The 27,779-nt window shown below is 36.4% G+C and overlaps 1 protein-coding gene across 2 annotated transcripts in view; it reads right to left on the reverse strand.

The window, feature by feature from the left end:
* Positions 1-9,419: 9,419 nt before the first annotated feature.
* GLRA3 (glycine receptor alpha 3) overlaps positions 9,420-27,779 on the reverse strand; it is a 99,019-nt gene continuing 80,659 nt past the window's right edge. The window contains exons 8-10 of one of the 2 annotated variants that reach the window (XM_069787310.1): positions 25,589-25,735; positions 20,341-20,460; positions 9,420-16,497 (exon numbers count right to left, since the gene is read on the reverse strand). In XM_069787310.1, coding sequence (XP_069643411.1) covers positions 16,228-16,497; positions 20,341-20,460; positions 25,589-25,735 — 537 coding nt within the window. In that variant the 3' untranslated portion in view covers positions 9,420-16,227. The remainder of the gene's footprint in view (positions 16,498-20,340; positions 20,461-25,588; positions 25,736-27,779) is intronic. The other variant, XM_069787317.1, reaches the window with a different exon arrangement.

Here is a 27,779-nt window from a genome sequence, read left to right on the forward strand (position 1 = left end):
ATATTAGTTTGATGAAGTTATTCCCTCTTGCCAGCAAAGCATGCAGGGGACTTGTGTTTCTGGGAAGGAACATTTGACAGAGCAAGCTGAGCTGGGGTAGAAAAAAGAATATCCCATAGGGTGGAAAAAATGAAGGATGTCTCAGTTCTGTCTTGTACTGAAGGCTACTCAGACTGTAAACGTTCTGCAAGATGCAGGTCCTAGCCTGACTGAGGAGGTCAGGGAATGGATAGTGACTGTGAGAAAGAAGGATTCCTACTTTCAACTTCCCAAAATAGGTCTGTCTTTTTGTCCTTTGAAATGAAGTTGTAACTATTGATATTGCGATACTTTGGGCAATATGAGTCCTGTGAAGATTGAGTTGTACCTACCATCACTAATATGAAGCTAATATGCAAGACTCATGAGGCCATGGAAGGAAAGTAAGCAATGGGGACCAAGACTTGTAGACCCTTAATATGTTTGTTTAGTATTTATACCACGTATGTGGCCCTAAGTCTAACTAATAGCAGTAAGGTTATTTATGAGATTGCAATGGACCCAAGTTACCTTCTTTTACTCTTCTACAATTCCACTTATTTCATGGGAGTCATCCTAGAGAAACAGGAAAGATAATTTGGTTCTTCCTCTTTTGTAGCTAACTGGCTTTTTTCTGTAAAACATGCTGAAGAGTCATAGAGTTATTGTCACGGGTGCTGTATGAAGAGATTCAGTTCATAGCTTTTTGATCAGTCTGTAAATAATAGTAATCTTTGTATCTTAGATTGTTCTTCTTCACAAGTGAGATGTGACTTTCATTACATGATTTCAGAAAGGAGTTAATTACATGCTCCTGTTGAGTAAACACAAGTGTTTGTTTTGATTCTGCTGCCTTCAGAACTATGTAGATGCAGCCATGGAGCCTGGCTAGTTGGGCTAGGTTTCAAATTAACCGCTCAAGAATAATTACCTTCTATGGATTTATTTGTACGGACAAAAAGACTAGAAATGCATCTATACATTGTTCTTCTACCCTTTTTCCCTTCTGAATCAACTGATCTCCCAAGAGAAGCACAGCAAGACTCTGCCTTATTTCCACACCCATCTATGGAGTGATAAATCCGCCGAATTCCTCTTTTTTTCCAGTCTAGATAATCTTAGGGATAGTGTAGTAATAGAGTTAAATGGCTAGAGTTCTTATACATATAAAGGAGAAGCAAGGTATAGAAGAGCTGATTGAAAATGAATTCTCCAAGGTTTTGCATTTTTTTTCCAGAAAAGTACAACATCCAAGAGTGGTTCTTCAGCAGGTAAAATACAGCTAAAATCTGGTTAATCACTTCTGCAAATTTCTCCCCTTTTTTCCATCAGCTGTGGAGAGATCTGATCAAAGATAAGTTCCTATCAGCACAGAAGCACCATGGAGGCAGTTTATGTGTTTGGACTTAGACTGTGGTAAAGAGAAGCTCTGTTCCTTGGTACGTCTGTTTGGAGGAGACATCCAGATTCTGAAGGAATCCACTTCCTTCCTCAAGGGATTTAATAAAGATTTATTTTAATCAAGATTACACTCTAGGGATCCATGAAAAGGCAAGAGCTGTTGTCCTCTGCTTGAATTAAATTGTTGGTAGAGAAAACTTAAATTCAGACTTTCAAGTGGGAATGGAACAAAAGCATGAAACATTGGGAATAGTTATGGAGCTTCTCTAAAACAGGATAAATAAAAAGAAATGAAGTGATCTTTTTCTAGATTTCAACTCAAATAAGTTGTCTAAAGCTAGGGGATATAAGTGTTTCTTTCCTTGTTCTGACTTCTATGCTAACTATTTGCTGTCTGGATGTAAACAGCACAAAAATATATAGTCTCTTTCCTATGGAAAGGCTTTTATCCTAAGAATTTAAAAAAAGAGGGATTGGAGGATAAAAGGGGGTCAAAGAGTTGTACAATGAAAGGAATTTTTTTTTTTTTTTTTAGCGTTTCTGGATGTTGCATGATCACTATCTTACCATCCCTAAGTATATTTTCCATGTTTATTTTACTATTTAAAATATTATCATGTAATTGAAACTTTTGAAATTACACATGTATGAGTTGAATAAGTCCTAAAAAGCCTCTCCCAGCCACTGTTGAGGTTAGTAGAAATATTTCCACTTCAGGCAGAGCAAGACTAGATTGCAGCAGAACTAATAGAGGCAAGATGGCAAACATATTTTACAGATGTTCAAGTTTGGTTCATATGTTCAAGTTCAGTTTCGATTCCGTCGCACTTTATTTTTATGAACAGTGTATTTTTTAAATAGGTCATTAACTTGCAGGCACACAAGAATTAAACACTGGAAAGGACTCATAATTTGCTTCACTCCCTGAGTTCGGAACATTTGTTTAAGGTCTGAAGTTAACTGAAATTTTTTCAGAATGATTATGTCAAAGATGGTGATTCAATTTCCTTTGGAAAAGTAATAATTAAAGTTCCAGCTGCAATGAGATATATAACTACTGCCTTTTATAAGCAGGTAGGCCAGCCTGATCCAATTTCCTTAGACATTTTTCCATTGACTTCAGACCCATAGAACAGGGCTATTGGGAACTACCCAAGCAGGCTTGACAGAAAATTCTTGTTCAAACCAGATTCACAGAAACTCCAGCCACTAAAACTGTATCAAGGATATTAAGTTCAGAAAATTGCAACATCAGAATGAAGTCTGTCACTTACTGATCTTAAACTATTGACCAGACAATTTGGAAAACTGAAGTTTTTCTTCCAGGAAGGCAGCTCAGAGTAATCAGGTAGCTGTGTTAGATACCATGAAATTGGCAGGGTCAAAGACATTACTGATCTTCTGAGAGTAAGAATAACACAAATAAAATGCCTGATATCTTGTTAAAGATTTTCATCTCAGAAACCTGTGACAGGCTTCACACAGTAGTTATATGTTAGCCTTTCTTCCTCTGGTGGGTTAAATATTGGGTAGAAGGTCAGTCTACTTTGTTATGTTACTTTTCTGTACTTTTTAACTGGGGCTAGAAGCAAGCCTAGCAGCATCGTTCCCTGGCAGTGCTTATTTAAAAAAAAAAAAAAAAAAAAAAAAAAAATCTGTTTGGTGTTTTTTAAAAATTAAAATGACAAACCCATGGATTTTTGACATATTTTACATATACTTCTGTAAAAATGTTATGTGGGTGGGCAATTCCGTTGGAAGTGTATCCTTCTGTATTTTAGTGCACTCACAAGCACCCAAAGTACCACATGAATGCTCTGTTGGGAATATAAAGAAAAACAAACCATTTTCAGCACTTCAGTAAGGCTGATGTCTTGCAGTGCACTTCCCACACTTTGTCTTTATTCCTGCTAAAAGCTCTGCTCTGAAACATCTGGGTAGGCATGTGCAAGGCACCAAGAGAGGTAAGAAAGCTGCAAATAAAGCTTTGGAGGACAACTTCTCAGAATCATTTTCCATTGGATGAGCAGGTATTTTACCACTTGCTTTAATGAAAATTAGATCATGCTGTAGTAAGACAGCCTTGCCTAAAAATCAATGACAGAATAACTTTTTATCTTCTTTTGTTCAAGGTGAGTATGTAAACATAGCTAGTGAATTTGTACACTTGATTTTTGTGACCATAAATAGATCTGCTCTATCTGGAGCTGCAAAATTGTGATACATATGCAAATTGTGACTGATGTCTGTACAGCCTGGCAGGGACAAACAAACAGACAGCAAGTTGGACTTGTGTCCTTACTAGGGCTTAAATTTGACCCTGAATTAGAAAACTGCTAGACATGGAACAAATAATGGAAAACACTAACACTTTCTATCACACTGGAAAAAATATTTTTGTTTTGGATGTTTTTGCACATGCCAAAAGAAGCATGCAGTATATGTTGCTCTGGTTGCTACAAGTAAAATATTCTGCCTTAATTTTAAAAAGATTAAGTAACCTTGTAAAATTCACAGATGAGCAAACACTGTCTGTACCTTGGACTTACCCTGTAGCCATCTCATAAATATTGGAGAATGTGATATGGTTGGATGAGAGCTGGTACAGGTTCAGGAGACACTGTGAGGGTGGACAGGAAAAGGCAATGTATAAGATTTTCGGACTGTTTACAGAGGTTGTCCAGTAGTCCCTTTGGGCATCCCAAAGGAACTGCACCCCTCAGGTGAAACCAGGGAAGGAATAAATAAATTTTGTAAATTCTGTTAGGTTTTAGACATAAGTTTGGTATTTTGAAAGTGTGTAGTGAAGGAGGTGCTTATAGAAGAGTTTAGGTAACTTGGACATGCTAATTCTGAAAACTGAGCTTGAGCTTTTTCCAGGATTAGGTAGTAAAGGAAGGAAAGAGGTGAGAAAGGCATCTAAGTACCTGAATTTTCTTGTAACTCTTATCCCAAGTGATTGCCTGGGGTCTCAGAGAAGAGGACAGATTTTCATGTAAAGCTGGGTCCATACTTTCACTTAGAGGGGGAGCCAGAGTGGGAACACAAGAGTGAGAATTGTAGGTAAAAAATGAAGTATTAGAAGTTTGATAATCTGAAAGACAATGTGACTGTTCTACAAATGGAGCCGCTGTGTCAAATGTTGATGCTAATCAGAGGGGAGAAATAATTGGAAGGGGAGCAGGGATAACAAACCAGTTAAACACACTTAGCTCTATGTCAGACGCAGTGTTGGAATGTACTACCTCTCAAATGAAAGCAGCATTGTGAAGGTGTCATTAAGGAATAAAAGAATTAATGCAGGGGTGAAATCAACTCAGGTCAGATGCAATGAGCTCTCAGAAAGAGGTCATCTTATACCATCAGGACTTTACCTGAACACTGAACTACTCCTGCCACAACCAGTAGCCCAGGTTGGACTTGAACCAATGTTATCTTGCACTGCAACTATTGAGCAAAGTCCTTCAAGAATGTCCTAGTCTCCCAGATGGATCAGATTTGCAGTGAGATACAAAGCTATCGGGAAGAAAAGACAGAGAAAGGGAAAGAGAGAAGAAAGACCTATTACCTTTTCCCTGTTTCCTCACCCAGAAGCTGCTTTGGTACTGCTTCAAAACTATTCACAAAGTTGCTTGGTGTCATATATCTGCAATAACAAAATTAAAGTTTTGTTGGTTTTTTTTGCTACTTAGAAACCTTAAGTAAATCTGAGGCTACTGAAAAAGGGATAGGACACTTTTGAAAGTGTTTTTAACTTATTTTCTCAAAAACGTGTGTTGGTATAAAATTGTTTCTGTATTAACTCTGACCACATTTGTATGAAATTGAAAAATTTCCTGTTAAACTGAGATATGGTCTTCTTGTTTTATTTTTACTGAGTTTCTTTTATTGGCAGTGCAGTTAAATATAAAGCAGCTGGTTGTTGTGTCAAAGTAATTCAGTTGAGTCCTGAGTAATTCCTGAGTAATTCAGGAGAGCCTGCAAAGCCTGGCGAAAGAACAGTACAACAAACACAATACTCATTGATTTTTAAGTTGTAAATACTGCTATGAACCTTAAATGTATCATTCTTTAACTAATTTATTAACTACTATTAGATAAAAAATTAATAGTCTTCATTGTGGTCCCATTTAACTAGCATCTAAATCATGAAAGAGAATATATGTTGTACTTTCTTGAGAAATTAAGGACAAAGAGTAAATAGATATTAGTGGTACACCATAGTATCTATTCTAGTCTGCAACTATTCTGTCATATATATCTATAATGATACCCTTAGTATCATTTCAGATCACAATTCAGGGTGCTCTTACTGCTGTTTCCATATCTGTTCAGTGAATGTGTAAAGGGGTGAAGTCTGCTAGGAAAGAGAGGGTGGTGACACAACAAGCTATCACAAGGCAGACTGAGTTACAGATTTTCACTATTTACATTGCTGAAGTGTATGCGTTCATCTCATCTTAGATATGAGATAATATGAAGTTATATATTCCTCAGTGAAAGCTATATGTGCTTCCTTCTTTGCATTTATTACAACATAACAGCATACATGTTGTTAATAAGCAGAATAGCTGTTGTGCATAGCTAATAACTGATGTATTTGTACCTGTACCTGTAACTTTGCTCTGAAGGCATCCTTAATATGAGGAATCTACTCCAAAGACCTTCTAACTTCAACAGATTTGAGAGCAGAGTGTAAATTTTTTATTTCCTCTTCATTTTTTTAAACACTTCTTTAAAACTTGGTTAGCCATTCATTTTCTATTGGACAAAATCGTATCTGTAGCAATAAGTATTTGACAATCAACAATACTCAAAAAAAGTAAATTATTGGTTTCTGTTTTAAAATGCCATTTTTATTTAATAAAATATTCAGGTATACAAAACTTTACATTTTCATATGTGTATTTAGACATAAACCCTTGGGTTTTATTCCTAATAAATTAATGTCTCAGCTATTTTTATTTCTAAGACACCATCATCTCAAAGCATTTCCATCACTTTCAAAATGGAGTGTGATTTGTAGCATGAATAGTGCTTATACTTTATAATTTTCCTTTTCAATAATGAATGTCAGTGCATGGAGTTTCTACAGGAAAAATGCGTTTTGCTAAAGTTTATCTCCTTGAACAAAATGCAGACATCCATGACATCCCTCAATTCGTATGAGAGGGAGCCATCTTGTGGTATAATTTATACTTTCCTGAGATGCTATTGCTACAATGAAACAAGGAATGGATGGGGAGGGAAACCTGTTTCGCATATAATGCAAACAAGTATGATTGAAATTTGTAAGAATTTCCAATATCCTCCTACTTTAAATATGGTCAGCCAAATTCTAATAATGTGTGGGCTTATTCTGATCTAATAGATCTACATGAGGTTTACTCCTACTTCATGCAATGGCAAACAAGCTGTACTACCATGTGCTCTTAAAAACAACTGTTTGAGTGTCTTCTGTTCCTATGGAACTTGCCTAATGAGAATAACTAAACATATCCAAAGTCACATGCTGGTTTTCAAGGCAAGTCAGGTGTGTTATCTGGCTTGTTAGGAGAGGAATTAAAACATGACATAAGTGGGTTTCAGGCTGGGCTCATTACCTCAGTAGAGGTTTTAAATGCAGATTACTTAAATAGAGGCTAACATTACAAGGAAATTTTTTTCAGTATTGTGAGGGAAAGCGCAAAGTCCTGCACTGGGGGAGCAACAACCCCATGTACCAGTGTATGCTGGGGGACAACCAGCTGGAAAGCAGGTGTGCAAAGGACCTGAGAGTCCTGTGGGCACCAGGTTGAACATAAGCCAGCAAAGTGCCCTTGCAGCAAAGACGACTAATGGTATCCCTGGCTGCATTAAGCGTGTTGCCAGCAGGTCAAGGGTGGTGATCCTTCCCCTCTACTCAGCACAGGTAGGACAACACCTGGAGTATTGTGGCCAGTTCTGGGGGATCTCGTGAATTTGTCTAAGAAATTGGGTGGAGGGTGTAAAGAAGATGGAGCCAGGCTCTTTTCAGTGGTGCCCAGTGACAGGACAAGAGGCAATGGGCATGAACTGAAACACAGGAGGTTCCCTCTGAATATCAGAAAACACTTTTTTACTCTGAGGGTGACTGAGCACTGGCACAGGTTGCTCACAGAGGCTGTGGAGTTTCCATCGTTGGAGATACTCAAAAGTTGTACAAACATGGTCCTAGGCAAATGGCTCTAGCTGGCTCTGCTTGAGTAGGGGTTTTGGACAAGATGACCTCCAGAGGTCCCTTCCAACCTCAACCATTTTGTGACTTTGTGAGTCTGTGAAGTAAATGTTGAAATATCTAATTTTTGTCAATGAAAAAATATTATATGTAAAATATATAATTGTTTATTAAAGGTTTGGAAGTATATTATTCAAATTTTGAAAAAGTTTCATTTATTTACAAAATGAAATTTTCCCTGTAATTCTAGTTTTGTGACTTTGGTGGATTGTCGTCCAGGGTTTTAAATTTACATGCTTGTGTCTTATTTAGAAAAAAATGTTCTAAGATCCTGCTAGTATATAGAAAGTAGGATACTAGAAACAAAATCCACTGCATGGACCACATGGAATTAAATCTTTATTTCATTTTTTAAAATAATTAGGTAGCTATATATGCAAACATGAAAAAGAGGATATTTGATATCTGTTTTTCCAGAATTTTATGTTGAAAGGGCTGTACAGTTTATGCAACATAATCACATATTGATCTTTTTAAGATCTGTTACTTCTTTTTTCTGTGACTCTTGGGTCACATTACCTGGCTGTTACTTTCTTGTTTGATTGCTTGTTGCACACCTGGTACAGCGTTTTTGCAGTTTTCATGCTCTGGGAACTGTGCAGCTCAGTATGAAAACATTTGCTGCTGAAGTCATTTCATGACATTGTTGCTTGTGAACATACCTGAATTACTCTTGGGAACTCAAGATGGTATAGACCTGCTGGAACAATAGCTGTCATAAATAACAGGGGTCTGACCACACGGTTCTGCAGGCTCTATGAGGGCACGCTCAGGATTTCTGCTCAGATTCCACTGGTGCTCTTGTTACATTTGGCTGTTTTTTTGAGAAATTTCCATTTCATAAAGCTCCAAGCCATACATTACTGAACTGAATTATTAGCAACAGATAATGGAAATACTTCATTTGCAAATATGGCCAGGTTCTTGTATTTGTATCCCATTGACGTGAAAAGCAAGTTGAAAGGAATGAACTGATGTTGCTCTTTGGCATATGGGGGCAGGGAACGCAAGGCATCTGTGCTGAGACTACTAAAGGTTTCTAACCTAAATAGCATCACGTTGTCATGTAGCTGTTACTGAGATGACCATTCTGTATGCTCTTTATAAGCATATTAACACTGCTGTAATCAGATTAGCAGAATTTAGGCTGTTCTCAAAGGACTTCTTACTTGCTACCTTCACTTCAGTTTTTTTGAAATGATTTTTCTATTCAGTACTTAGGAGGGCCCACAGATCTATAAAGCTTCCATAAGGCTATTTGCTTCAAGTGAAATTCTTTGCCTTTTTGATAATAAGATCAGCAGGACTATTTTGAAGTGGCTGTACTTATTTCAACAGGCTTTTATCAAGATAACTTTCCTGAGTTTTCAGAATGAGCTTTTTCCAGAACTGGAGCCCATCCTCCACCTGTCCTCTGGAGAGATCTCTTTCTGTCCACTCACTGTAAAGGAAGCCTTGGAAGATCAGACTCCTAATTCAGTGCCTGCCATCCTCCAGCATGCTCCTTGAAAACACCTCTTTGTATTTTTCATTAATGCAGTTAAAGTATTTTGAAGCTTAATCTGAATAATATAACAATTGAAAGCACTCCATTCCTTTTCTCTCAAGTTTTCACTCCTGAAATATTTCATAGTAATGCACTTTAACTGCTGCTGAGGGTTTCATCCTTTTTTCTAATGGTGTTGATAGTCCCTCCTGTGACTTTAAGCCCATTGCCTAAAATATCATAAAAATAATTACACCGTTTCTGAAAAAAGTTAAGTTTATTTTTTTAATAAAATATCTACATGACATGACTGACACCATAAATGTCACATATTTTAACACTTCTGTGTGCAGAGAATGTCAGTTTAAGTGCAATATGATACTGTAATACAATAAAAAGGAATTTAATCAAATCCATGCACAACACATTTACAGAGTTTTACCAAAAAGTAAGTACTTTGAGATGAAATTGCCATCAGACAGAATTCACAGGAGAATATTTTGAAAACTCACAGACAAATTATTAATACACTATCATATTAACTTTTTTTCTTTTTTCTTGCTGTAGCCTTTAAAAAGCTGCGATCACTAACACACAAAATACTGTATATTATGTTAAACCCTTATGTTAAAAGCTTATGGCACAATTTCTTTTTATACAGCTCACGATTACACATTCATGGAACATCAGTAGCTACTTTAGTCCATTTCATCTGTTAACATCACTCTGTCATACATTAAAATACAAACATAAGAAACATTTCTTGCATATTTCACAAAGATGAAAGTGAAGAAGTGCAGTAATATTCAAGAATGTCAAGAATACAGGATGAGCCAACATTTTTCTGGCATTTAACCCACTGTTTCTAGCAATCTAACCTGCTTCCACAAGCCTTCCAAACTGATAGAGTTTCAGTAAATACTGTAGGTGATGCGTGTTGCCTGAAGGCACCTTTTCCATAACCACTCCAAAATAAGATACCCATTTTATTATTAACAAGTAGTTTGGTTTGTGATTTATATTTTTCTTCTCAGTTGTCTCAAAAAGGAAAAAAGCCATGATGATCTGATATTGTCCTCATCTAAATAACCATATGATTATACAGTAAGATGTGGATAAAGTTATTTTACTACCTCGCAGGCATACTGTAAGAATTAATAGCTCATTCAGCAGTTTCACAGTTTAAGGCCAAATTCTGCTCTGTTGCATTAGATTAATTCCTATGATAGCTCAAATAAGAGCAGAAGCTGCACATAAAGTACATCTATCTTTTGCAACCAACCATCTCAGCTTGGGCTGGGAACTGTATAAATAAATTAATTTCCATCTAATACAAAATTATTGCTAAAAATAATACTTTTTTTTAATGGTTAAGGAAGACTTTTTATCTTTCCCTACTGTTAAAAATATAAGGTTTTATACACTTTATTATATTCTATTTTTATCTACATTATCAACCTACAGTTTTGTAAGGGGTTATAGTACAAAGTGGAAGCAATACCTTACTCCTTAAATGTAAAGTGCACATCTAAATCACCTAAATATAAGTCTTTCTAGTGAGTAAACAGAATCATCTCTCACACATCACAAAGGATTCTTTATAAAGCAGACTATGAAAAGGTTTTGGAACAAACTCTTAATAAAGAGAATCCAAAGAAAACCAATATATGATGGAGCTGAAAGAATAATTAAATCCCGTGTTCTTCCTGAATTCCACTTACCTGTTTAAATAATAGTGCTTGCTGTCAAAACTCCTTGAAAGTAGAATGTGCTTTATTTTGGTGTTAAAATAGCTAAATTCTAAATAGTAAAACGCTAGTATACCTTCTTCCTTTCCTCCTTCAAGCCTCCTCTAGTTTATCAACATTACAGAAAAAAAAAGCCAGCCCTCTAAACATGCAAGCCTATTTTGTTGATATTTGAATACTGTTTTAAAAATAAAATGCATTTTGCTATTCAGAATTTAAGCAGGAGTTTGGTACTGTGGCAGTTCAGTATATCTACTGCACCTCTAAGGGACCTTTCTTATCCTCTCTCAAGGTCCTGAAGTTTTTGGCCTTACGAGGGATGACATGGGTTTGGCCACATCTCTCTCTTTAGTGCAGAAAGAAAAGACAGTCATATGAGAGGTTCCAGACTCTGCTTTTGGCTTTCTCTCTCCCTGTGGTCCCTCGTATGCTGTGTATAGCCCATACTTTCCATCCTGTACGTTCTTGCTCCCCTTCTCTTTCTATTAAGAAAGTGTATGGTGTGGAAGTCAATTGTCTCTCTGCACAGGTAGAAACTACTGTCCCAAGAGAATATATACTTTGCAGTAATTGACATAAATTGTTTCCCTCTGCAGCTACTGCTTCTACCTGAACAAGTGTACCTGTGGAGCGGATACTGGGGGATGGGGAAAAGTAGTAAGGATGCCTCATGCTTCCTTCTTTCCCCTTTACGGTGACTGTGCCAGCTCTTTGGTCTCTGTGTTACTGGAGTATTCCTCCAGATCCTGCAGTTCCTCCCTCTATTTTCATTGTATTGCAATGATCTTCTAGTGCCAGTATTTTATTTTTGAAGTATAGGGCTGGTCTACCGAGACCACAAAAACATGACCTGAGCAGCACAGAGTCTGCACCTACGGTGAATGATGACTTGGGGCAAAGCTGCATTAGCCTGTCACATTGGGGTTGTGCTTACAAGAAGCCTTCTTGTGTGGCTTTGCTAAGGACCTGTACTCCGCAGAGCCCAGGTTCTGTGATAGTGAGGTGAGGTAGCTATCTACTTCAGCCTAATGAATGGGGTCTTTTTTAGATGTAGGAGTGTCCTGGTTTCAGCTGGGATAGAGTTAATTGTCTTCCTAGTAGCTGGTACAGTGCTATGTTTTTGAGTTAGGTATGAGAAGAATGTTGATAACACTGATGTTTTCAGTTGTTGCTGAGTAGTCTTTAGACTAAGTCAAGAGTTTTTCAGGTTCTCATGCCTGGCCAGTGAGAAAGCTAGAGGGGCGCAAGAAGTTGGGATGGGACACAGCCAGGGCAACTGACCCAAAGTGGCCAATGGGGTATTCCATATCATGTCACACCACATTTAGTATGTAAACTGGGGGAGTGGGGTCTGGGGATCGCTGCTTGGGGACTAACTGGGTGTCGATTGGTGGGTGGTGAGCAATTGCGTTGTGTATAATTTATTTATTCCAATCCTTTTATTATTACTGTTGTCATTTTATTAGTGTTATCATTATCATTATTAGTTTCTTCTTTTCTGTTCTATTAAACCGTTCTTATCTCAACCCATGAGTTCTACTTTTTTTCCCAATTTTCTCCTCCGTCCCACTGGGTGGGGGATGGGAGTGAGTGAGCGGCTGCGTGGTGCTTAGTTGCTGGCTGGGGTTAAACCATGACAAGGAGAAGCCCTGCTAAGTAGCATCTGCCTCAAACCTATTTCCTTGATGATTGTTTTTCTGCCTCTCCACTGCCTCTTCCACAGGACTGTAGCATAAATAGCACAGTCTGATAAATACTGCAGAGTACATTTCAGTTCTTGCATCTTCTTCATGTTATTGCCTGCTACTTCATTATACAGTTACAAAAGAATCATCTCTCACACTAATCTTAGCTGATGACAGTAGCTGTTGATTCTAGTTTTGTACAGAGGGCTGGCATGCCTGCTAGCATTTTTGGACTTTTCCCCTAGTCAGTAGTGAATAGCAGGCATTTGTGCCTTGAAATTTCTTATCACCTCAAATGACATTTCTCTCTTTCTTTACTGTGTGACTTTACACTAAGTCATTCAGGAATAATCTAAATGAAATTTTGATTTTACATTCTGCTTTCTTTTTAAAAACACATTATTTAGTGGACTGCAGAGGCTTCTGTTACCTTGGCAAATGTTATGTCATGGTTCTAGTAAAAACACAGAAAACTATCAGTTCAGGAGAGATCTTGGTTCCATTACACCGAAATAGAAAATCTTTACTTACCTGAGGGCAGCAGAATGACATGCCAAATGTTACGTCCATTTAAAACCATCATCACTGAACCGTTTTTTACTTTTCCCCTCTGTTTGAAATACTTTTGTAATTAATGGATTGCTAAATAAAAAATGTTCCAGCAAGACTGTAGAGTTTTCATAATGATGTTTTAAACATATTTAATTCTCTTCATTTTCAATATGCTCTGTTAGAAGACTGAGCATTATATGTAAATTTTCTGTATAAAAGTACAGTATGCTCAACTTCCCAATGTAACGGCCTATGAAAGAGCAATGTAACTACATAGAGGAAGGGATATACTTTCCATCGGCCAGGTCTGAGACCCTTTTCTCTCTCACCATAACGCATGGCTGAAGAGATGCATCCTGAGAGGCAACACTAGACACTAGGTCCAGTCATTAAATCTATAGATCTCACTTATTTTAAATAGAACATATAGGTAACAATCCATTAGGGAGGTCAGAAAAGAATTAGAATGTAGATCTATGCTTTTTATTTTATATATGCTATATGCTGTAATTTTTCCTTAGATTATCATACCTCTAGTCAAAGAGAAATGTGGCACAAGGGTTCTTCCCCCTCACTGAGGTAATAGGTTCACATATGAATGAAGGAACTTGTCTTTTTTGCTTAACAATTTACATTCCTTCTAACTCCCTGTTACATTTTGCCAGTGTTGTAATCTAATCTCTCTTTTATCAGATTTCTTGTCTGATTTCTTTACTTGAGAGCATAGACCTTTTCTGCCTCAGAGTGAAGAAAGAAATTAGGGCTAAATTTGTTTAACTCTGCATGACTCAAATTTGTTAATGTTTTCAAAACAAGGTAGTACTACATGTGTAAGAGCAACAGACTATTGAATGATTGGGAAAGAGGCAATATGAACCAGGTACTCAAGTGTTATAAACTAGAATAACTAGGAGTTATTCTGATCTAGTCGTCATTTTTTTTATGCACTTACCCATTCAATTAAGAATTCTTTATTGAATGCAAGAAAGCTATTTTAGAAGGAAGGAAGAGAGATGAGCCAGAAAGATAATGTAATTTTTTATGATTGCCTCTTGGTTATGGATCCAGTACTTCAAACAGTCCTTAAACAAAATACTATTGACTTTACTGATAGCAGAAGCAAGTTAACATCCCTTTTCATACGATACAGCTAATGATAACTTTGGGAGAGATGAATATAATCCAACTGAAATGTCAGCCATTAGTTCATGATACTCCCTCACACAGGTGAGCACCTTCATAAGTGAATAGGATTTTTTTGAACATGCACATAAAGAAATCAACAAAACCAAGACATAACCTCAGTAAACAATGATTGTTTAAAGTGAATTGAATTCATTTCAGATCATACATGAAGCAAAACTCTGAAAAAATAATACTGTTTTAAAATAAAGGAGGGTTATACAGCTTCTTTCTGACACAGATGAACCAAATCTGAGAGCTACTATTTCAGAATCTCTCTAACTAATCCTTGGAGGAAAATGACAACAAACCCAACCAAACCCAAGGTTGCTATGCTGTAATCCTCAGTGCAGAGTTACATTGCTTCTGTTGCTTCATAAGCACTGTGCCTTTGGCAGTGCACCAGATGTTTGCCTCCAGCTGATTTTGCTTTTGTATACACATTCTGAGCAACAACAAACCAAAAATTTAAAACATGTTAAAAAGAAAAATATTTTGCAATGAGAAACAGCCTCAGCTACTGGACTTAAAATATCAGGTAAATCTAAATGTCAGAGTTCCATATCTTAGCATGTTTTTGTTTTTCAAGAGACAGGATTGGCAAAAGTAAACACTCTTGCCTACAAGCTAGGCTAGAGATGTGATCTATTGTGTTACAATTCAAAGAAGCAACTAGTATAACTTATTTAATCCTAAACAGGGAAAATCTCTCTAAGAGTTTTAATAGTTGTTCTCCTATTTATTAATGTGAAGTACAATAAATGTAAAAGACCATCCAGATCCTTTTTCATGTTTTAGAAGAGCTGCATGTTTTTCTAAGGCTGTGAAGTGCTTCTTAACCAGTATCTAAGTCATATCAATATACTTCAAAGAATGAGTCAGAAAACTTGATATACTCATAAATTTAACTTCCTGTATTTATGTAACATGTAGGAGATAAATGTGCATAAACACAGCTGTACTTATCCTCGACATATTTCAGTGAAGCAGTTGACTATTTGCTTTTAGTTTTGGTCCAAGATCTCTTTGCATTGAATCAAAACAAAGCATTGCAAAATTTTGATGTAGTTTGTCTCTCTCACAAGCTGTATGAGTTTTATCAGTTGAGAAACCCCCCCCCCTTCAAAAATATAAAAAGGATTAAAAAATATTATAAGTTTTGATTATTAAAGTGTAGGTAATTAAAAGAAAAAAAAATCCTTTGCAGGATCAATACTTCACAAATTTTAGTATATTTCCCATGTGATATGCAGACTATTAGGCTGTAGATACCCTGTGCTGTCTGAGATTATTTCAACATACAGCTTCCAGGAGAACAGTAACATGAAGTACATTGAATAAATTATATAACTTAAATGTGTCAGACGTGCTCATTGCAAAACCACAGGTACTGTCCTTAAGACAAGAAAAAATCCTTAAAACTGTAATCTCAAATCAGTAATTTGTCATTATCTTGTAAAATTAAAATAAAAGTTAAAAATACTAATCTATTCTGTAATACTGTGGGATTTACCTAGGGTATTTTGGATACTTTTTTTAAATTAAAAATGCACCAGAATTAAAAAAAGTCAAAGAACATCAAAGAATACTGTACAATTATACCACTATGTAACAGTATGTATAAATACTTGGCAGTAAAGCTTCAGTAGAGAGTGATTTACAATGAAAAAGTTGTTAATATTTAGTTTGACACTGAAAGTTTGCAATAGCAGATGTATCTTCTCTGGGTGTCATTCAGTCCATTCCACTGTGACTGGGCATTGCAGGCCATGCAGGATATCCCCCCTGCCCCCCAATGCTTTTAACTCTCCCAATCACTCCTCCAATGTGCATTTTTAACAAAAAGCCTCCTGTAGAACATGGCAGCCAGATCTGTATGTACTACAAGCCTTACTCTTGTTATTGGTGAATGTCCTCATGCCTGATGATTTTGTAAATTACCCAGTAAAAAATATTGAAAATCAGAAAGGCTAATGGGAAACAAGCTCTGGATATTGTGTCTATCTTCTTGGCCCGGTCAATGAATACCTTTCTCATCTCATCAGGACTTTTTGGTGCAGCTTGAACAGGATTATTTGGCCCCTTTTGTGTCACTCCATCTTTTGCTTGCAGACATGGGCCCATTCCATATGCTGTAAAGCTAAACTGACTTTCCCTTACATCATCATCCTGTTGAAAAAAAGAAAAAAAAAAAGAAAAAAAAGAAAAAAAAGCAAGAATTTTTTTTTATTTACAGAAATCTTACCAGCTGCTAAATAGCAAGTATTACACCATTACCTCAGTGACTTCTTGAATCCACAGTTTATCTTAGCTGGTTGAAATTTCAGCCCTATCAGTACCTGTCAAAAATATTGCAGCAGCTTTAACAAGCATAGAGTTTTCCTATTTGTTTATAGATTCTGTAATCTATTTAGAGACAAGAGAAAGCTTAGCAGACTAGTGGTAATGAGGCACACAACTTCTGGTTTGGTTTAATTTTCCCCATTTACAGTAAATATCCACAGTCTTCAACTGGGCAAACTTCACACTGGTCTTTTAGACAATAGCCATTAACTCCGTACGTTGCTTAACAGAATGGGATCCTGGCCCCTCGAGATACTCATCATACAAGCACTAATGATGTTCATGTTAGTTATATTAGTGAGAATTCTATTTGGTCATTGCATATTTAGTTAATCTTATCTGTATGCCTTATTTCTGCTGTTCCCTGTGAATACATCAGATAAAGAGAATAGTATGTAAAGTGTCTTAGTTTAAAATAAAAGTGAATGAAAGCTAAAGGCCAGATTTTAATTCTGACTCATTCTTCTGTCAATTCAGAGGTAAACTGGCAAAGACATTCTGAATTCAGGGTGGTATAAGAGAAAATGGTGTTTAATCCTGTGGCACAGAAACAGAAGTAGAAGGTCTGAAGATATACATATTTTCATAGCATGTGTTGCAAGAATGTGGCTTCTGTCTGGAGACACATTTTGCACTTCTCTTTACCTGGTTATAGGTACTCTCAAGTAATAAAGGAGGTAAAAATGTAGGCAAATAAATGATACATAGACTGTGAAGCAAGGGCCAAATTTGGTTCTGAAATATATTCTAGTGTATTCCTTCACTATATATGCTACTCAAGGATAGCCATGTGATTTAAATGGCATTTACAATTTTTTTAATACTGATTTTAAATTCAGGATTTCCTATTTTTCATGTCTAATTTAGCCTAGCTGCTTTAGGATTCTAGACTTTTATGAAGTATGACAAAGCATTATGTATATGTTATTTCTTAAATAAGTATTTTGGAAAATATTTTCCGTAAGTATTAAAAAAAGAATTGAGCAGCAGTCAATTTTCCTTTTATAAGAGAATTTTTGATGTTTTGAAGCTCTTCCTAGCTTAAATTAAAATAAAAGGGTAAAAAAATTTATTTACCAAAGCAAGTCAAATAATTAGTGTTTTAGTTCAGTAATTATGAAATATTTTTGTTTTATTTAAACCTCTTACTTTATAGACATGTAATTTCTCAATGAACACAGTTTAAATCCAGACTTCCAAATTCTGCATTTTGAAAATGCCTGTCACATTTGGAAAATCTGAAAATGTTTTGGAATAGAGAATTAATTTTAAAAGTATTTAAAGTTTTGGTTAAGTAGTACTTGCTAGAAGAACCATTGTGAATTACTTTGTTTAAAAAAATTCCAATCATATTTGTTATCAATATTAGTTGAATAGGTTATCTAAAAAAGAATGCAGATCAATTACTAAGTTTGAAGTGAATTAGTTGGCAATCAGCATGAGCATCTGGCAGAGCTGTAGTTATCACTTGACAGCTGTAGTTACAACACTTTTTCATATATGTAAATTGAATAAACTTAAAGACTAATATAGTTCACTGAAACTACTCTACTTCAAATCTGTATTAGAATTCTCCTATAAAAACAAAAAATAAGGAAAAATTAACATGAAAGAAAAGGGGGAGGAAAAATCACTGACTGACTTCAATATGGAAATGAATAATGGAAATACAAAATGATAGGATCATTATCTGATGACGTGATAAAACAAAGATCTAATTACTACAGTAGTGTTCCTCTCCTGTCAAAAAAGAATGGGAAATAACATCTTTATAGTGGTTGTACTCCAGAAGAGTTGTAGTGTAGTATTCCAGTTAACAGAAGTTACAAATATATGGACTGTGAGAACGTACACTAAACTTGCCATTTAAACACCTTTATATGTACAATTCAGGGTTTAAATCTTTTCATGCTTCTCCAGAAAGTAATGTTTATGATTGCACAAGCTCAAAAAGATAATAAAATAATTCTTCTGAGTAGCAGCTTTCAGCTGGTTATGATTTCGGGATGAGGCACAGTATACTAAGACTACCGTCTCTGTTCGATGCTTACCTGAACTGAGCCATCCCCTAGAATGGTTTTAAAGGTCAGGTCTCTGATTTTTTTTTTTTTTTTTGCTTGCAGACATCCCTAATTTAGTCTGCGAGCAGGCTGTGTGGAAATGCTCCCTGTTGTTGAGGAAGTGATGTGAAAGTCCGTCTAGGAGTCTAGCATTTCTGTTGCATGGTGTCTCCATGAGGGCAAGCAGAATGGCTGGAGCCTGCTAAGTCAGACCAAAGTGCTAGGACTAATGGATATGCAGGAAAGGGCACCTTCTGGAGCATTGTAGCATGCCAGGTACCATCATACTTTTTTTTTCTGGGATACAGCTGGAATATCCAAAATGTGGTTCTGCAAGTTTTCTAGCAGGTTCATAAAGCAGAAAAATCATTAATTTGGCCTCAGGTTCATATCTGTGGGTGCTCTTGCACAGCAGGAAAGATGCAGTTATTGTTGTTATTAACTTTTGAGTGCTTTTTTGAATGCATTTTTATAAAATGTTAGTGTGACCCCATTTGTTTTATCAACTGACTTGGCTACAGTCCTTCTTTTTGACTAGAAATATTTCTCATGATGTGTCCAAGTCCACAGCAGCTGAAATAATCTAATGGAAGTACACTGTATGTCCCAGCTGAGAATTGGAACAGTGAATCTTCCTCAAAAAGTCCTGCATTTTGGTTGAATTTTTTTTTTTATAAATGTAATAAGGAAGCTTTTGTTTTTGTCTTTTGTGCATTTGTTTAGTGGATCATCACTAAAGAAAAGAAAATGATGATTTCTTACTGATTTTTGATAAAGCTTTTAAAATCTTATTATGAATGAACTTTAAAAAAAGTTCAATATGAATGAGCTTTTCACACATACGGCTTTGGAATTAACAATTTGAAAGTTATTCTGCATACAACTACATAGAAATATTTTATCATCTGTATTAAAACTACTGTAATTAAAGATAGGAAATAAATTTAGATAATAATTTCTGTTTAGAAAGTTAGAATTCTCTGGAGGCCTGAGGGAAATTATTTCAATTAGGGTTTTTTTGTATCAGCATTGTTCTACAAAATACTTAGCTATAAAGTATTACAAAGCTGTCAGTTTCTGTGGCCCTGTGACTACACTGTTTTCTGTCCATATGTTTAATAATACATTCCTCTTGAGGAGTAATATGCATAAAGGCTGAAAATATCTCTACAACCTTTTGACTGTAGGTTGTGGTAACAGCTTGAAGACTTATTTGAAGCTTATGCTTTGATAATTGAACACTATATTTTTTACTGTTCATTTTTGAGAAGAAAAGTGTTGTTGAATTGTTTTGCACAAAAAACAACTTGGTTTTAAATGCTGATCTGTTAGCAACTGATTTCTCCTTGAACTAATGTCACTGTTCCTTTGAAGTTGCAGAAAGTAAAATTTTAATACTATGTTTTAATCCAGATTTAAACAGATCAAAATGGATTACGGAATTAACAAGACAGGTACCTTTATTAACATTTCACGTCATCACATACAGGTAGCAATGAAGGTATATGGAGTTCACATGGGAAGATGTTATTCCAGACAAAAAGACAGGGCCTCTGTTAATGATCGGATATCACATTATGACAAATGGGACATCTTCTTCACAATTTACCCTTAAATTTGTACTGTAGATTTGAGGCAAAGTCCCGTCTATAGGTCCTGTACATCTCAAGCCATTGCTATGCTGCAATGATTCACTGATTTCATTTCCATCAAGAACTCCCTCAAAATACTTTCATCAAAACGGATGGGTTGACCAAAAAGAAAACAAAAGAAAAGAGGTGTGATTACCATTAAAGACAATCTAGTTTGCATGTCTATTTTCCTCACAAAAGATATGGTGATCTTTAGATTTTTGAAAATAGAATTAAAAGACTGACTATTCCTGAAAACTAAATATATTAAAAGCTAATCTAAAATCAAAGTGTTATTGAATATATATACACAGTTAATATTTTTCCCTTTACAGTGTGAAAGCAACTAAGAAAAAGCACTGGTCGTAGATATATTTCAGTATCTCTGTATGACTTTTAATTCTGCTATTTTTTCCCTATTGTCTTTCAAGACTGAAAGGAGTCTAACTGTAAATGAGTAATTAATATTCATTCATTCTGAAGGAATATTTCCATCACATTAGTAATATAATATTTGTGAAATGGTTGTGTTCATTGGCCAGATTTTTTTCTCTGACAGGGACAAAGCAGTATGGATCATATACTGACTACCAAATGAAGTCTCAAATTGGGAATCAAAATTCCCCTGTTCTCAGAATTCATTATGCCATTTGTGTAATCATAAAGAAACGAGACCCTTTTTTGAAAAATCTCCTATACCTATTGTGATGCCTGTTGGAAAACAGCAATGAGTAGGTTGCATATTACATTGCAATAACAGTTTTTATTTATAAATGTATTTAAAACACAATCCTGGACACTTCAAAATATTTGTTAATTCTGTCCAAATTGGATTGGCCCTCTGAAAAGAAATTTGTCTTTCAGTTATTTGAATCATTTAGTGAGGTCCATACTTAGAACCATAAAACCAGTAGCCAGAGGGTGCAGTTACACCTAAGTATTGCCTTTGATACTGCTGTTACTGTCGTCTGGGAAGGGAGGCTGCAAATGTACTAGATGGTATAAGAAAGAGGCAGTGACTGTAGGTGGAAAAAGCATAAGGAAAATGGCAAGGATAGATGAGCTTTGGATGCCAAAATGTCTTGATACAGCCCTGTACATAATTACATTTTAAAAAATTTTCCATAAAACTCAGCAGTTCCTATTTTGTTTGCTACACTTGTTTACTGCAGGGGTTTCACCTAAGTTCAATCATATGGTTTTTAAGAGAGAGATTTCAGTTCTACTGTGTTTTTAATCAGCATTGAGAAGGAATAACCCATAGTTTTGGTTAAATTTACGAAAGACTCCAATCTGGGAAAACCTGCACATTTGTTTGAGGATATGTTTAGAGTTAAAATTTAATTCAATGACTTGGACAAAGAATCTGAAAAATAGAGAAGGAGAGTCAGTGGGTGTAAATATAAGGTATTACATTTAGCCAGGAATAATCAGCTTCACAAACATAAGATGGAAAATGAATGGCTCTGCAGTAGTTCTGGAAAAAGACCTGGGAGTTATGGAAGGTCATAGTCTTGATATGGGTCAATACCATGCTGTTAAAAAGGCAAATGGCAAACTGGCTTGGATGAAGAAGTGTACAGCTTGCATGATGTGATCCATCAGCTGCTCTCACTGTTACTGGTTAGGCATCATGTTGCAAGCACAGTTTTGAGGAATTATATGGACTTATTAGGAGAATTTCCAGGGAAGAGGAATGAGGATGAGCAAAAAAAGAAGACTATACCAACTGGGAATATTTAAAGAAGACTGAATGGAAATGTGCAAATGGCTACATAAAGGAATGCAGTAGTCTGTTCTCTGTGCCCCTTCTAGACAAGCTGTGAGAGGCCAAAAAGGCATGAATAAAAAAACTTTCTAAACCATTGGAATAGATTGCAGGGGATCTTGTGGAATTTTTATGACTGTGATGAATTAGGTATAACTGACACTGACTTAGGTCAGGAAAATGGATTCATTGACCTCCCAAGGGCATTCCAGCACTGAAATTCAATCATCTGACCATTGCTAGGGTTACTTGGTAAAAGTAAATATTTCTTGCAACAAGCATGTCTTTTTTAATTACAAAGAAAATAGACCTTGGAAATTCTTCACCTACCCTATTGCAATTAGATATTATTCATACATGTTCTCCTCTGTCAACATATATCTGAAATGAAATATTTCCAAAACCATCTATTTTTGGATTTTTGCAACACTGACGAATCGCTGCGGATTTTGCTGTACCCTTGCAGATAAATTGCCAGTGCCAAAAAATTCTGTATTCATCGGCTGGAATTAACCTAATCCTAGTAAAATGTCCCAAGATGGTAAGCATGTAGGATGAAAAAAAGTTTAATAAGTTATCCTAACTGCTCTATTACTCTAATCTATTTGGACATAAATACTGAATAGAATAGCAGTTTTCACTTTGAAAAGAAAGAGGATTTAATGTTCAAGCAAGCTCCTGAAGTTTATTTTAAACGCAGACTTTTAACCTAACTTCTTTTCTTCTCTTTTGACTTTGTGGTCAAACAAACATCTCTTTATATGTGGTAGTTTTAAAAGTCAATACAAGGTAATTTTGGAGAGCCAGTGCTATTTGACCTAGTCCAAAGGGATAAAAAACACATAGAAAACTTTATAATCATGAGCTAGAGTAATTGACTTTGAAAAAGACAAAAGAGGAAGGAAACACAACTTAATTTGGCTTATGATCCCAGTGCCTGCATTTCATGTTAGAAATTGTGGTGAATAAATAACAACATTTGTGGTAAGGAAGGCTAGTTATTAACTGCTTTCTTTAATCTATAAGACGCCATTTATTATTTGTATACCAGAGGGTTTAGGATGCGATCCAATTTTTTTTAAGAGATAAAATCTCCATGCTGTAACATTTCAAATTCTAGTACACTTGTTGGTCAAGGAATTGTTTAAGAGAAAAAGAGAAGCAATTAGCTGAGCTCTTTCTAGAGCTTGAGAAGGTGTATTCTCAAAGGATAAGTCTGGACAGGAGCTCTAGCTCTACATAGAATTGGAGTCAGTCAAGAAACATTCAGTTAATCTTTTCAGAAAAATGCCTGTTTCTCAAAATCATAACCTTGCATGGGAACAAAGCATTTTTTTAGTAAATTTAGGCTGAGAAACCTGTCTCATGATGAAACATACAGATATAGGGAGGAAGGGAAAGCCATATACTCCCAAATATAGTTAATACCCTCACCTGGGTATGTTATGAAGAAAAGCATTGAAATGGATGTTTTCATCCTTCAGAATCTAAGGAGAATACTTAATATGTTACTACAGACCCTGCAGTCTCTAAGTCTAATTCTCTAATTTTATGAGAACCTAGCAGGCAAGCTACCTGAAGCTAGAAGACTCTAATGAAGTGTAAAATTAGAATAAGGACTTTTACGTGTGAATTCAAAAATACCATGATGTCAAGCACTCATCCAGCAAAACACTTAAGTCAATGAGACTATTCACGTGCATACTTTTTTGTTAAGTGGTCTTCTCTTAGAAGTGCTTTGTATATCCTTCCTCACATACGTCTAAGCTAAAATTTGATTGATTGCGATTGCTGAAAATGTGTCTTTGGTGAACCTGAAGTCTTGCTAAAAGGGGGCTGGAAAGATATTCGGTTTGATTCTGAGGAAGGAAGGTAATAATACCTGCCAGTTTCTAACCCTGTTGTTTTAATAATTGGTATCTATTTAAGGAAGTGAAAAGATATCACTAAAGTTGAATATGGTAAATTTGCCTGAGATCCAGAAGACACTATAATACATGGTGAAAAAAAAGAATGGACTAAAGTATAATCACATAATATCTCACTCACCACAGCTGTTTGATACATGATGCATTTGTCGTGGTTCACCTTCTCCCTGTCCAGTAATCCATCTCTGCCCGTCCCATTCCCCCCATTCCAAACCTTTAAGCAGCTTTCAGACAGCTGCCATATTTCAAAAACAAATACCCTGTCACAAAAATTCTGCTTTCCTCCTGTGTGTCTCAGAAAGCATTTTTTCTGCTGCTGTCAGCAAAAAAGAAAAAAAGCACATTTTTCATGGGGACAAATGTTGAAAGCAGGTACATGCAGTCTGAATCATCCTCTAGGCTGCAGTACATGAGTTTCTCTCTGCACCTGAAGAAGTCTAGGACTTTACACACAGGAACAGGCAAATGTATGAAAATGTCACTTTCATTTGACTGTTCATCCTGCCTATTAACATGGAGTCTTGCTAGCAGAGACTGCTTAGGTAGGCTTTACAGCATTACAGATATTCAATATCTTCTAAGTAAAAGGGAAACAACCTGTAAAATGTCTTCTTCTTGTGATGTAAGCAGTAAATAGAGGTAAGTCTTCAGGAACAAAAGATGGCTGAACTGAGTCATGTTGCTATGGTCAGACTTTCATCCACAGTAATATTCTAGATAGATAGTGACTGAAAGCCACATACCCAGTGGAAAGGCTCTGCATGACATCAGTGGTGAGCACTCATTTAATGAGTAGGTTGGAGAAACATTTACTCTTTGAAAAATCAGAATTAGGAGTTACATATTGTTATAAGAAATTTTGCTTATTGCTTGATTTAACTGGACTTCAGAATTCAAACCTGTAGCTTTTGCTGTTTGACTTTGCACATTGGTAGTGACTTATTTTACTGGTAGTCTAGATAGCTTCAACTATAAAATAAATATTAATAACCATTGTTATATCAAAGTTTCTTACTAGCTGTATGAACAATTTACATGACAGAAGGAAAAACCCCAACTTCTCAGCCTTTTAAAGTAAATAATATTAATTGAATAAATATTTTTTGTATTGAAAAATTTTTACATGAAACAGCTGTTAAGGCTTTGAACTGAATACTAGAATGAAATTAGGAAACATTATTTGTTGAATCTCAATGTAGTACACAAACTGCTGCAAGTATCAGTAACATTCATCCACTGAAGTATAACGTAGCCCTTCTAACAGAGTGAAATTCATGCTTGTGCAGATGGCTCCCACATGGCCCATGCCTCATTTAAATCCCTCTTAATCCCTCTTCTGAGAATTCAAGTTGGATTTATGCAGTGCGTAGTCCTTGTAGTGACCCTCTGCCTATAGTGAATTTTATTCTCTGCTGCCATTTTATTTATATTGCCACTTTAAGCTGCAGTATGTTTACCAAATTAACCCTATATCCTGGCATAAATCAATCTTAGACTCTCTTTCAAAGTTGTGAATACTGTTATTTTTACCTTGTTCTTCTTCCTCTTGCGGCGGAATCGCAGAAGTTCTTTATGCTGCCTTGAAACAAAGTTTACAGCTGCGTACTCCAAAAGTGCAGAAAATACAAAGAGCAGACACACAGCCATCCAGATGTCAATCGCTTTGACATATGACACCTATGGAGAGAATAGAGCAGAAGACTGAATATGTTAAAACCACAGATGTGAAGTTTAGTATTTCATGTCAGGAGTAAATGCATTAATATCTCCACATCCCAAAACTACTCTTATCAAATAAAACTTAACATGAAAGCTAGATAATAAGAGGGACAACAATTCAGTCTATAACCATTAAATATTATTTTAAAAAATTGAGTCTTTCACAAAATGTGATTACTGTTTACGTCATTAACAGTTCCTCATAGCGTACTGTGTATTTTATCACAAACCAAAAAATCCACAAGAAGCACATGCTCTTCCTCCATTTGTCCCACTGAGATTTGTGAATGATACTAAGGAACCAGAGAATAGTTTATAGTGGGACCAGTGGGAATTCCTATATTATAATGGATCTGATTTAGAGTTCCTGGAACAGAAATTAGGTAGAAGAAGGGAGATGGATGGAGAACTCTGATATGTTCATTCTCTGCTAACACAGGCATGGTAAATCAAAGATATAGGTTCAAATTAGTCCTGTAATTTTGACACAGTAGAAGTACTGAAAATCAATTACAGAGCAGATGAACTCATCACAGTCCTTTATTGCCAACTCAGCTGCAGGACATAATCTGAACTAGGAAAGTAGGGCCTGTTCCCTCTCTGTGTGCAGATTTACAAGAGCTTTTTCATAGAAGGCAACATAGCTAGCTTCAGGGATCTAAAATGTGACAAAAAACATCCATAGCTCTGTTCGGTAACCTCTTACATTCTCTCTTTTCTTAGTTTTTATAGCATTCCATTTTCTTATCTGTTGATGCTACATTCAGATGCATTCATATTTGAGGCACAAAGCACAGCCACCTCTGTTAGGGGTATCTACTTAGAAAAAAATTTAATTAGCCAAACTAAAAATACCATGTTAAAACTATTTGGCAGCTTATGGCTTAGACAAGTGTACTCTTCACTTGGTAAAAAACTGGCTGGCTGGATGAGCCCAGAGGGTTGTGGTGAATGGAGTTAAATCCAGTTGGCAGCAGGTCACAAGTGGTGTTCCCCAGGGCTCAGTATTGGGGCTGGTTCTGTTTAATATTTTTATTAATGATCTGGACAAGGGGATCGAATGCATCCTCAGTAAGTTTGCAGGTGACACCAAGTTAGACAGGAATGTTGATCTGCTCGAGGGTAGGAAGGCTTTTACAGAAAGATCTGGACAGGCTGGATTGATGGGCCAAGGCCAATTGTATGAGGTTCAACAAGGCCAAGTGCTACGTCCTGCATTTGGTCGCAACAACCCCATGCAGTGCTACAGGCTTGGGGAAGAGTGGCTGGAAAGCTGCCTGGCAGAAAAAGACCTGGGGGTGCTGGTTGACAGCCAGCTGAATATGAGCCAGCAGTGTGCCCAGGTGGCCAAGAAGGCCAATAGCATCCTGGCCTGTATCAGAAATAGTGTGGCCAGCAGGAGCAGGGAAGTGATCGTCCCCCTGTACTCGGCACTAGTGAGGCCGCACCTCGAGTCCTGTGTTCAGTTTTGGGCCCCTCACTACAGGAAAGACATTGAGGTGCTGGAGCGTGTCCAGAGAAGGGCAACCAAGTTGGTGAGGGGTCTGGAGCACAAGTCGTATGAGGAGCAGCTGAGGGAGCTGGGGCTGTTTAGTCTGGAGAAATGGAGGCTGAGGGGAGACCTTACCACTCTCTACAACTGCCTGAAAGGGGGTTGTAGTGAGGTGGGTGCTGGTCTCTTCTGTCAGGTGGCTGGAGATAGGACAATAGGAAACGGCCTCAAGTTGCGGCAAGGGAGATTTAGGTTGGATATTAGGAAAAATTTCTTTTCTGAAAGGGTTGCCAGGTATTGGAACAGGCTGCCCAGGGAAGTCACCATCCCTGGAGGTATTCAAAAAACACATAGACAAGGCACTTCAGGACATGGTTTAGGGGGCATGGTTGATGGTTGGACTCAGTGATCTTAAAGGTCTTTTCCAACCTAAATGATTCTATGATTCTATGAATCTGTGATAATACAGAAGTGGACTTTGTGTATTTTTGTTGTATACATTTTATTTCC

The sequence above is a fragment of the Haliaeetus albicilla genome, chromosome 1, assembly GCF_947461875.1.
Source record: "Haliaeetus albicilla chromosome 1, bHalAlb1.1, whole genome shotgun sequence".
Taxonomy (NCBI): Eukaryota; Metazoa; Chordata; class Aves; order Accipitriformes; family Accipitridae; genus Haliaeetus; species Haliaeetus albicilla.